General features: G+C 33.1%; 1 protein-coding gene across 1 annotated transcript in view; it reads left to right on the forward strand.

The window, feature by feature from the left end:
• The window catches only part of LOC118187653 (uncharacterized), a 51444-nt gene that overhangs the window by 5845 nt on the left and 31934 nt on the right, over positions 1-13665 (forward strand). The window contains exon 3 of the mRNA XM_035357914.2: positions 13544-13607. Coding sequence (XP_035213805.2) covers positions 13544-13607 — 64 coding nt within the window. The remainder of the gene's footprint in view (positions 1-13543; positions 13608-13665) is intronic.

Consider the following 13665-nt stretch of genomic DNA (forward strand, 5'->3'; position numbering starts at 1 on the left):
TCCAGCGAAAGACTTTTCAACATCAACAGGGTTGCCATACAACTCGCAGTCGCGTCAAAAACCAGCGCAGAACACATATCGCCACATTTGGTAAAATTAAGGCGTATATCAGAGTTGTACCCAAAGTTAATATAAAATTGATTGAACTTATTTATTGGAATTAATTTAGTAAATGTAGTTTATTTTAATTGAACAAATAAATAAGGTACAGTCAAAAGTCGTTAATTCGGAATGATCTATAATCCGGACATCAAAACTAAAAACTTTCTGCGCATGCGCCACGTTGACACATGCGCAGAGGCATTCACGCGTGCGTGTAAGACCTTTTACGACTGCGCATATGAGTGTGCGCAAGTGCAGAATACGTTTTCGCGTGCGCATTTTATGTATAATGTACGTATAAGCTAAAATTATCTAATTATCTATTTCAGTTAATGTTGATGATTGCGTTGTTCCTTAATTTTCGAATTGCATCCTGCTTATTATTTTTTGCAGACTGTAAGAGCAATTTTATAAAAGTAAGCTTAAACTTTCGATTATATCAAATAGAATTTCCGATATATATTTGTTAATATGTAAAGGATCTAAAGCGAAAGTATGTTTTGAAATCCGAAATCTGTTTATCAATTTCACGCTGCTCGGCGGCGGGCGCCTAATGAATTGGAAGTTGATTTGTCAGCACTATCCTTATCTTCAGCGCAGATGTTTTTATTTTATTTGGCTTATAATTCCTTACCAAATGTAGTATTTCATCTCGATATGCTCCATCTTTGATATGATTTAAAACAAGTTCCTCGTCATTATAATTCGCTTCCGATAGCGAAGAAAAGTGACAGAGGTTATTGAAAACAAAAAAATTTCGATTGACAAATTAGTCGGTGTTCTTGAAACAGCAATTATAGGACTTGAACGGCGGAACTTTGTAACTGAACAAGAAATTATGTCTGTTTAATAGAATTAAAGAGAAAGTATTATCACATGAAACGAAGCAAAACTTAAACAACTTACATTTAAAGAAATGTTTAATAAAGTAAACAAATAAATATTAAGCTTTTTCTTTTTGCAAATTTTGATACCCTTTAGATCATAATTGTTCTTTATTTCATAAATTACGGTTTCATATTTTTAATTTTATAATTTCTGCATGCCATCTTACGAGATTTAAACTGATGATCGATAATCCGGAATCGCCGAAGTCCCGACGAGTCCGGATTAACGACTTTTGACTGTATTTGCATATTAATACCAACGCAGCTGCAGATTTAGCGGTTTTTAAGTGCCGCCAAACTACACCTAAAATTTTTGCGACAAATCAAAGCACTTTCGTTCTGAGGTCGCTGGTCCTACTATATATTAACGACAACTTTATAACATCAACCAATTTTATTTTGTTGGACTGTATCAAAACTAAAAAATAAAAATTGAAAATGCTGAATTTCCGACCATACAGAATCAAAACGTGTGTGCTACGCCAGGAGTTCGAATCGTAACTAACTGAAATTGCGCAGAAACAATGCGCTATACATAACGTTAAAGTTGCGCTGAACAAAACTTTATTGCTGCGTAGGAGGCAACATACCACCCCACATTGCAGTATCTATGATATGCAAACTAAATCTAAGCATACAATTCAATATCAAATGCTATCAATTCAGCTATTCATTTTTTTTAAGCATTAACGAAAGAGTTAAAGTTAATAAGTCATTTACAGAATGAAATAAACAATTCAGAAAATTCTATAAAGTTTGAATATTTGCACATTTTTTCAATAATTACGGTAAGGATATAAACATTTTAAACAGTAAAAAAAATTCACATTTTTCATCAAAATTACCAAAATATAAATATAGCAAAGAACAATGTATATTTTTATTAACAATGAAACTTTATCCTTGAAGTTATCCTCAATAAGCAATAAACAAATTTTTTTTATATTGGTCTTTTAATTGGACCAAACTTTGTTAATGACTGCTACTCATATCTTACCATCTTTACCAGGAATTGTCTGATCAATTCTTCCTATTAATCATTTAAATGGAAGTAACTGATCATCTTTAATAATAACCATTGTATTTTTTTTTCATATTGTCGTTTGAAAAATGCCATTTGTTTCGTTGTTGCAAGTGATTAAGATAGTCAGTTATCCATCGTTTCCATATAATCTGTATCATTTTAGTTAATTTTTGCCATCTTGATAATCTGCTTTCTGACAGATCTAAAATTTGAGGTTCTACAATTGAGTTTATGGATCTAGCTATTAAAATGTGACCTGGCGTCTTCGTAATCTGAAGGTTCAGACGATAAAGGAGAAAGAGGTCTCGAATTTAGTATTCCTTCAGTTTGATCAATTAGGTTAAAAATTCTTCATAGGTTAGTTTAGCATCGGAAATAGTTCTTCTAAGATGAAATTTAATAGATTTGATTCCGGCCTCCCAAATTCCAAATTGGGGGCACAAGGAGGAATAAATTTCCAAGAGATATTTTCAGATGCCAAATACTTATCCAAAACTTCATCAGGGACAGGTACTAAAGAAGCAAGTTTCTTTAACTCTTTGTGAGCAGACAAAGCAGACTCTTTGTGAGCAATTACAAAAATAATTGCATTGTCACTAAACAGACATGAGCTTTTACCTTTATGCAAGAAAAATCGTTTTAAACATGCAATAAAGGCTTGAGATGTTAATTGGATTGAGTTAATTGAGATACTATTTCTAAATGAATCATTTTTGTAACTAAGCAAACAAAGATTGCTATGTAAATTTTATGTAAACTACTTTTCCTTTGATTTCTATATTTGATTAGAAAAGTGCTTGCAAAATCTATTCCTGTGTTATGAAAGGTTAGGTTTGGATTTACACGTTCAGGAGGTAAATCAGCCATTAATTGATCTGAAATGATAGGTTTTTGACGAAAACAAATTGAGCATCGTGAACTGTTTTTCTAACTAAGTCCTTGCCACCAATAGGCCAAAACATTTCCCTAACAAAATGTAACAATGCTTGAGGACCAATATGAAAATTTTTCGGAACTACTCTGATATGCGCCCTCAAGTCGCCAAATATTTTTGGCGAGAAACTTCACGCTGCCATATTACTATCTAAATTTTTTGTCTACATTTTGAACTTTTAGCCCAAAATGTCTCCAAAAACGCGGTTTTCGCACATGCAAAAACTACGTTTTGTTGGCGAGAAACTTCACGCTGCCATATTACTATCTAAATTTTTTGTCTACATTTTGAACTTTTAGCCCAAAATGTCTCCAAAAACGCGGTTTTCGCACATGCAAAAACTACGTTTTGAACACACAATTTAGCTAAAAATCCGAAACAAAAACAAAAAATTTAGATAGCAAAAACATAAAGTTTCTAGCCAAAAATATTTGACAAGAATCCATGTACACAGCGACATGTTTTAACTTAAAAAAACATCTGCGAATTGCACAATGTAGGCAACGAACGAATCTACAAATTACACACACCTCGCTTTAATAAATTAACATAACAATAAATTTCAAATACCATGTACACAGCATCCTGTTTAAACTTTAAAAAAATTCTACGAATTGCACAATTTAGGCAAGGAAGGAATCTACGATCTTCGCACTCCTCGCTTTAATAAAATAACATAACAACAATAAATTTCAAATAATACCATGTACACAGCATTCTGTTTTAACTTTAAAAAACATCTACGAATTGTACAGTCTAGACACTAAACAACAAAATAAAATAAAATAAATTTCAAACAATTTAAAAAAACAACAATAACGACAGAAATTCATACTAAAGAACCAATGAACATAACATTCTACAAAATAAGAACAGGGATAAAATAAATTGCACTTACCATGAATTAATGCGTTTTCGAATAGCAGAAATATAAATTTCATACCGCCTTTAACATGCCGCCACGTAACCACTATCGTATTTACATGACAGCCAGACACACTATCCAGAAAATTTATACTATGGTTCACAAATAAATAAAATCACAAATCCCTACTTCTATCATGCAGTGCCATTAAAAATAATCTCCCAGACCCTCTTTCCACACTTCCAAATACCCACTACCTCTCAACAGGATAGCCACAATGATATTTCCTTTTGCCGAACTTCAATTCAACAACTACCATTTTATCTTTCCCACCCATCTTCTCAGACACAGAGGCGAACCAACGAGCTCCAGCGAAAGTCAACAGGGTTGCCATAGAACACGCAATCGCGCCAAAAACCAGCGCAGAACACATATCGCCACATTTGGTGAAATTAGGGCGTATATTAGAGTTGTACCAATTTTTCAAATAATAATAAATAAATATTAGCTTGGTAAGCTTATGATTTTTTGGCAATAAAATTTGATGTTTAGAGTCATAATTAATTGTGACATGAGTTAAGCGACCGCCCACACGTAATATATCTTATCCATCTAAAAATAGATTTAAAGTTTTTATCTGACTTTTGATTACTCTCTGATGTTGAAGTGATTTAATCTTCTCTGCAAATTCTATTACCTGAACCATTTTTATCAAGTGCATTTCCGCATCTTTTAATTCAGTACTACTAATAAGGCCTGTTTTCTTCACTGGACCTTTCAGATTGGACAGAAATCTGAAAATAAGACTTAAGATTCTAATTAGTTTAACATAATTATTTGTTAATTCCAAAAAGGTATTCCAAAACAAGTTTAAATTGCAGTTCAAATTAACGTCTAAAGGTTTTTTTAAGTTCATCCTGATAAGGAGGAGAATCTGTGAGAGTCTTGTCAAGTTCGAATAAAGAAACGTCACAAAGTTCTCTCTGTTCAGGACCATTCCATCACAAAGAAGATGTCACAAGTTCATGACAATAAGCACCACGAGAAATTAGATCTGCCGGATTATTTGCTGATGATACGTGCTTCCACTGTCAGGGGCGTAGCTAGAGGGGGGCAAGAGGGTGCATCTGTCCCCGGGCGCAGAATCCAAGGGGCGCCAAACTGATGTTACGACATTTTAGAATTAAATGTTTTCCCTCCTTGGCAATCAGTAGGGGGCGCGAAACCTTCAGTTGTCCCTGGGCGCTGAAAACCCTAGCTACGACTCTGTCCACTGTCGAGGCTGTAAATAGTCTTTGGATGGAGACTATTTGCAACAAAGGTCTTCAAAAAATGAAGTCTTCAGCACAGAATGATGTCATCTAAATGCATCTTCAATGAGTTGCTAACTTTCGAAATCAGATGAGCCAATAACAAACATGCACAAAGTTCCAATCTTGGAATAGATAAGGTTTTCAATGGAGCCACACGAGATTTGCAGTGCTGATCACACTGTCTTAAATTACGTTTCTAAAACGTATGTTTACCAAAATAAAGTTTCATATCATGCAAATTGGTACATTTTTGTTCTTTTTTTGGTAGAATATTTGGCTCCTGAAAAAATAAAATTGCATCTTCTTCTGTGTTTGGCAAATCCCAAAGACATATTTTCGTAGCACTAAAAAATGGCGTCAAAAATCAACAAACAGCAGGGCAAAAAGGAATCAAAAAGATAACTGCCTGTGAACAACAGGATTGCTCTTAATTGGCACATCAGTGCAACTTCTGCTGCGGTGGCATTAATATGTACCACAAATAAAAATAAGTTACTGTTTCTCTAGCCTATTGCTAGAACCAAACTATTTTTTGGAACATAAAAAAATACTTCAACAAAATTGTTAGCGAGTCAGTTTGAGTAAAGCATTAGGTTATTATCATTAAAATTCAGTTTATTATTATAAAATTGTTACTTTACTATATATTATATTATTAATACGTTGCTGATTGGAAACGAGAATTCTCTTTTCAGGTCGCTAGTGTGTTAATTATTATTGACAATCTTTAAATTAAGAATAACCTTTGTTTCGTTTACATTTCTTTTACAATTATACTTTATTGCTGCAGTTGAAACTTCAGTTATACTTTTTTCTAATTTTAATATTTGCATCTGCTTGTATTATGTACTGTTATGTTACCTACCAGAAATAAGCAATATTCTTATACATTGTTTTGGTGAACTTATACTTTGGCATCAGTAAAATTTTAAGTAAATTATTATTATGGAAATAAATTAATAGAGAATATGGAAAATTCTCTAACTTATTGCTGAAAATGATAAATTAAGAAATATTAATCACTGTGTCCTGTTTTATTCTGTGTTAATGTATATTCTGATAGTATGTGAATTATACTTAATAGACACATTACTTTGGTGTAGCAACCAGTTCTTCATCTGTAAGTTTCCAGCTTACAGATGAATTTTTGATATTTGTAAATCTTTGATTGATGAGAATAACTACTGTTCTTCTCATGTGCAGAGTAATCTGTTTTCATATAAAAAAAAACTCAGATAATCGCATTAATTCAGCATTGCACACAGCCTTGACACTGTGGTTGTTAAACATTGTATAGTATTACATGATTGTGGTTTTTCATTTTTTTTAAGTTTGTTATGACGTTTTCTATTTTTTGTCAAATTAATTTAAAATTTCACCAATGTGCTTGTACTGGCAGCTTTAGCAAGGAAGTACCCCTAATTTTATCCTTATTGGTTCACATCAAAATATCCACTCAAACCAAAGAGTTATGTAAATTTAATGATATACGATATAATTTAAATAGTGGAGTTTAGTCTTAACTGTAATTCATTAGAGCATTTGCCACATTGCTGCTATCTACATAGCATGTTTTTTAAATAAGGGCCATGTTACGAAGAACACAGGAAATATATAAATCAAATATATTCAAAACAGTTTGTTCAATTGCGAGCTGCGTCTACCCGAGGCTGGGTGCATTATGAATAAAGACAAAAAATTCTTAATAAGCCGTTCTTTATTTTCATCAAAACAGTTTTACTCTTCCAAGATCAACTTTTGTTCTGTCTACAAGCAAAACATTCGAAACACTCAGCACACAGGCTGACGTCACAAACAGCAGCGCCTCATGCCAGTTATTACTTCATTTCATTTCACAACATCCTCCCCCTCCTTGAGCTCATAACAAACATTATATAAAAGATCAAGTCTTTTTGGAGCTTTTACAAGTCGTCCATAGAAGGAATATTGTTGCATTACCATTTTATCAGGTGTAATTCCCCCTTTTAACGTACATCCAGCACTAGAATTAGATTCCTCTACACCCAGTTTCTTATCAGGATTATGTTTCTGTCATTGGCCTGTATCTCCAGAGGAAATATGTGTTGTATTGGTCGTACAACTGTTCCATGCCAGGTCGTAAGTTTAACCATGTGAATCTTTCCATCACGTCCAGGGATCAATTCTGTAATTCGGGCGAAGGGCCAAAATAAATGTTTTTTGTTATTATCCCTGATCAGTACTATTTCTCCAACTACAGTTTCCCAAGATTGTTTTTCATTATGCTTTTGAACCAGTTGACTAAGGTATTCTTTTCTAAAGCGTTGTCGCAGATCATTTAACAATTTAGTTCTATACTTTAATCTTTTATTAAGACTTGACGAATTCAATTCATCAAGATCAATATTGGAATTTCTCTTCTCGATAAGAAACATGTTGGGTGTCATAGGGACTAATTCCTGCGGATCTTCAGAAACCTATGTTAAGGGTCTACAATTAATTATAGTTTCTTAATCACAAATATTAGTATAAAGTTCTTCATATGATAACACTGATTTACCTAAAGTACATTTCAGCAGTTCTTTTACTGTACGAACCAACCTCTCCCACCAGCTGCCCCACCTAGCTGCAGTAGGTGGAATAAATTTCCAGAGTATTTTTTCAGTTCTCATTTCCTTTAGTACGTTAGGCTAATTTAGTTTTGATAAATCATTAGATGCACCCCGAAAATTTGTCCCCTTATCACTATAGATTATTCTGGGGCGTCCGCGCCTAGCAACAAATCATCGAAGCGGCAGAAGAAAAGCATCAGTAGAAAGAGAATTAACAAGTTCAAGGTGAATGGCATGTGAACAGCGCAATCCACACATTTCCTCCATTTTTTAAAAACAGGGGTCCAGCCAAATCAATCCCTATGATTTCAAATGGCGAACAATCCGTAACTCGGTCTGGTTGCAGAGGGTGTCGGTTTGCTTAACATAGCCTTAGTTTTAAATCTTTTACAAACGATACAGTTAAAGAAGACATTTTTAATAGCCTTTCTAGCTCTGACTATCCAAAATCCTTCTCGTAATATACATTGCATCATCTGAAGACCAGCATGACAGTTCTTATTATATACATTTCTGATTAATAACTTAGTGAAATCACATTTTTCTGGTAACAGTATTGGATACAGAAGAGAGTCATGGTCATCTTTATTTAGTATTCTCATTTTAACTCTCAGAATACCATTATCATCAATGAGCGTTTCAATAAAATAATAAAATTTCTTATCAGTCAGATAATAATTTTGAACCAAACGAATTAAAATTTTCTCAGAATTTTCAATTTCATACTGTGAAAGTTCAATATTTCTATTCCTTTCAGAACCATCTTTATAATTATTTACAAATCTAAATACCCATGCAAATATTCTAATTATTTTATCATAATTGGATACATTGATTCGATGCCAAGGGGGTGCATCTTTTGATAGATCAATATTCACTATTTTTATCTTTTCCCTCTCCAATTCTACTTCTTCATGCAAACAAATAATCTCACCAGTGGGCCAGCTTTCAGGGCCTGCTTGGAACCACAAGGGGCCTTCCCACCATCTAGACCAAAGCATTTGCTTCGCAAAACATCTGCGCGATAAAAAGTCGGCAATATTCAGTTTCTCTGGGACATGTCTCCATGAATGACCTCGCGTCAACTCTCGAATCTCTTTAACCCTATTTTCGATGAAAACGGACCAATTTCCTTGCTCTGTTATCCACCAAAGGGCAGTGGTAAAATCAGACCAGAGGGTAACTTTTAAGTCGGGCAAACTGAGAGCCTTGATAATAGAATTTGCAAGTCTAGAACCTATACAACAGGTCATTAATTCTAAGTGAGGAATGCTTAAAGGTTTCAAAGGCGATAACTCTAGACTTCGCCTGTACGAGATTTATTTTTACCTTAGAATTAAATACTATAAAGGCCCTTATTTTCGTGGGCCGTAATTTTTGCAAAAATGAATATATCGGTGATTTCGCGAATTTTATATGAACAGAACCAAAAGTTGAAAAATTTCAAAAGTACCAAAGTAAAGTTGAGAAAGTTGGAAAAAAAAAGTATTTTGCGAGGCTTAAATTTTCGCGATTACGGCGGGCTCGCGAAAAAAAGGGCCCTTACAGTACTGATTGAACAAAGACACACTCTACAACGTCTCCTTGCAAGCATCCACAAACACATGTAGTTCAGACGTGTCATTAATAACCAAGTATCGAGGCAAAGTAACATCTTTCAAACATTAAGTTCTTTAAACCAGTTCAAAAATGTGGAACTACTCTGATATGAGCCCTCAAGTCACCAAATTTCGCACCAAATATTTTTGGCGAGAAACTTCACACTGCCATATTACTATCTAAATTTTTTGTCTACATTTCGAACTTTTAGCCTAAAATGTCTCCAAAAACACGGTTTTCGCAAATGCAAAAACTACGTTTTCAACATGCAATTTAGCTAAAAATACGACACAAAAACAAAAAAATTTAGATAACAAAAACGTAAAGTTTCTAACCAAAAATATTTGACAAGAATCCATGTACACAACAACATGTTTTAACTTAAAAAAAATCTACGAATGGCACAATGTAGGCAACAAACGAATCTACAAACTACGCACACCTCGCTTTAATAAATTAACATAACAATAAATTTCAAAGAATACCATGTACACAGCATCCTGTTTAAACTTAAAAAAAATTCTACGAATTGCACAATTTAGGCAAGGAAGGAATCTACGATCTACGCACTCCTCGTTTTAATAAAATAACATAACAATAAATTTCAAATAATACCATGTACACAGCGTTCTGTTTCAACTTTAAAAAACATCTACGAATTGCACAGTCTAGACACTAAACAACAAAATAAACTAAAATAAATTTCAAACAATTAAAAAAAACAACAATAACGACAGAAATTCATACTAAAGAACCAATGAACATAACATTCTACAAAATAAGAACAAGGATAAAATAAAATGCACTTACCATGAATTAATGCGTTTTCGAATAGCAGAAATATAAATTTCATACCGCCTTTAACATGCCGCCACGTAACCACTATCGTATTTACATGACAGCCAGACACACTATCCAGAAAATTTATACTATGGTTCACAAATAAATAAAATCACAAATCCCTACTTCTGTCATGCACTGCCATTAAAAATAATCTCCCAGACCCTCTTTCCACACTTCCAAATACCCACTACCTCTCAACAGGATAGCCACAATGATATTTCCTTTTGCTGAACTTCAATTCAACAACTACCATTTTATCTTTCCCTCCCATTTCTCAGACACAGAGGCGAATCAACGAGCTCCAGCGAAAGATTTTTCAATGTCAACAGGGTTGCCAAAACACGCAATCGTGCCAAAAACCAGTGCAGAACACATATCGCCACATTTGGTGAAATTACGGCGTATACAGTCAAAAGTCGTTAATTCGGACACCCATAATCCGGAATGATCTATAATCCAGACCTCAAAGCTAAAAACTTTTTGCGCATGCGCTGCGTTGGCACATGCGCACAGGCGTTTTACCCGTGCGTGTAAGACCTTGACTACTGCGCATATGCGTGTGCGCAAGTGCAGAATACGTTTTCGCCTGCACGTTTAATGTATAACGGACGGTGTAAGCTAAAATTATCTAATTATCTATTTCAGTTGATGTTAATGATTGCTTTGTTCCTTAATCTTCAAATTGGATCCCGCTTATTATTTTTTGCAGACTGTAAGAGCAATTTTATAAAAGTAAACTTGAACTTTCGATTATGTCAAATAGAATTTCCGATGCTGGAACTTCGAAAGGATCTACAAAACGAAAGTATGTTTCGATGTCCAACAAACAAAAAGTTGAATTGCTGCAAAAATGGATAAAGACATGAAGAATGTGACAGAGAGGTTAGTGAAAACGAAAAAATTTCGATTGACAAGTTAGTCGGTATTGTCAGCACAGCAATTAACGGGACTTGAACAGCGGAACTTTGTAACTGAACAAGAAATTATATCTTTTTATAGAATTAAAGAGAAAGTATTATCACATAAAATGAAGCAACTTAAACAACTTACATTAAGAGAAATGTTTAATAAAGTAAACAAATAAATATTAAGCTTTTTTTTTTTTTTTTTTTTTTTTTTTTTTTTTTTTTTTGTAAATTTTGATACCCTTTAGATCATAATTGTTCTTTATTTTATAAATTACTGTTTCATATTTTTAATTTTAGAATTTCTGCATGCCATCTTACGAGATTTAAACTGATGATCTATAATCCGGAAAAATCGATAATCTGGAATCGCCGAAGTCCCGACGAGTCCGGATTAACGACTTTTGACTGTATTAGAGTTGTACCAAAAATGTATTTACATTATTTGGAGACAATTCATCACCCCGTGCAATTTCCACTTTCCACAATTTTTGCAACAGCAGTTTCGGAAGCAATGTACAGGGTTGCCACGCTACCTGGAAAACCGGAAAAAGTCCAGGGAATTTGGAAATTGACCAAAAAATTCAGGGAAAATGATGAATCCCGCTCTGGTCGTCTATCTGTGATCAAAGATGATATGGTGGTTTCAGTTGAAGTGAAAATTATTGAGAACAGACAATTCACGACGGGAAAATGGCCGTGATCTCTTGGTTATTGGAGTAGATGGCAAGTTTCTATAAGGACTGTATTCAAAATCTAGTTCTAAGATATTATAAATGTTTAAACAAACTTGGCAACTATGTTGAAAAATACAGAAACGTATGGTAGAATCTGAAAATAAATTTTGTTTTTGAAAATTTTCTTTCATTTGATTTTTATTTTCAAATGGCCCTTATTTAAAAAACACCCCTCATAGTTTTACTGATTTCATAAAAGTGTAGCAATAGCATTGGTGAGTGCTTTGCAAGTTTATATATTGTGTAGATGACGTAATGTTTAATTTTGATCTGAAAATAAACATTTCTGTTATTTTCTATAAATTTATTAAATTTGACATTTCTGTTAATTAAAACTCATAGGGTTCCTTGTTTGTATAAATTCCTTTATGGCAATAAAATAAAAAAAAAATGAATAAAGTTTAGTTTTACGTGCTGAAATCTCGTAGAAAACAGATTTTTTCTATTACTGTAGAATTCGGTACTTTATGATTATACACTAGAGAAAAGTCATGAACTCATTGCTAACTTTAGAGACTGTTCACAAACACATTTACAAATTTGGGAAGAAAAATTTTTGGGTTTTTCTATCTATTTTAGTGATGCATATCGCATTTCGTCAAAACAGAAGAATCGAGACTTTGCACGAAACTTTTTGATTATTTAACCGATAAAATAACCTAGATAAAAACTTAAGTCTCAATTTCTCTGCTTCATTTCCCGACTCGTCCGCTTGTTAAAGGAAAATGAGAAACGCATTAATGGTGTAAGAAAAAGCTGTACAAACTAGCCCTGGTTAGGCAAATGTACAAAATAAAATAAACAGCAAATTGCTATTAGTCAATTAATAGGTGATATATATATGTATATGTATATATGTATGATGATTTGCTATGTACATGTTTACTGTGCAAAAAAAGGGGGGATGGTTCTATATATCCCGCTCTACTTGGGAGGATTGATGAAATTCAAACTGCGTTTTTCATGTCTCGAAAGTGCGACTTAGGATATGTATTAGATTTATATATAGCATTGTTCTGATATAAGTATTTTGACACAAAATCCAACTTTTTCTGAAATGAAATGCCAGTTTTTTCCATATTTTGATGCTATGACTCAAAAGATGTGTAAATATTAAATTTTGTAAAATTTGGTGCGAAATTTACAGAGAAATTAAAAAATTCATCTTGCCGATTTTTTTTCAGTTTGCCCCAAGAATAATTCACTTAGCAACCTGTTTTCCTTACCCTTCCATTGTGCAGGGGTGGAAAAAAGTCACAGCGTTTCTGCTTTCAAATAATTTTAACAAAGTGTCTAAACCACATTTGATGTTATATAGCTTTCAACAAATATGCCAAATTTCAAAATGTGCCAATATATAAACTTGCATATATCTTCGGAAATTTTGAATAAAAAACTGTAATTTTTTTACAAGTAAATTTTTAAAAACTACTTGTGGGATTTTTACAAAACTTGGCAGTTTGGCAAAATTTGAGTCGTAGAATCGAAATATGGAAAAAATTTGGTATGTCATTTCAGAAAAAGTTAGATTTTGTGTCAAAATACCTATATTAGAACAATGCTATATATAAATCTAATATAACCTAAGTCACGCTTTCGAGACATGAGAAACAAAATTTGAATTTCGTCAATTGGCCTAGTAGAACGAGAGATATAGAACTGACCACCCCTTCTTTTTTGGCGCAGTGTTCCTATATTATTTTATTATGTTTTTCATTTATTTTTTCCTTCTTTTTCTGATAGCTTGTATCTGAAGGACTGTCTCGGGAGTATCACACTTGTATTCCAAATAATGATCCAGCTTCAGGTAATAACATATCTAAAAAAATTCAGAATTAGTAATTTAATTTCAGATTGTATTTTAA

Source organism: Stegodyphus dumicola, chromosome 1 (assembly GCF_044657685.1).
Source record: "Stegodyphus dumicola isolate Sdum_Otavi_A_Nest chromosome 1, ASM4465768v1".
NCBI classification, from domain to species: domain Eukaryota; kingdom Metazoa; phylum Arthropoda; class Arachnida; order Araneae; family Eresidae; genus Stegodyphus; species Stegodyphus dumicola.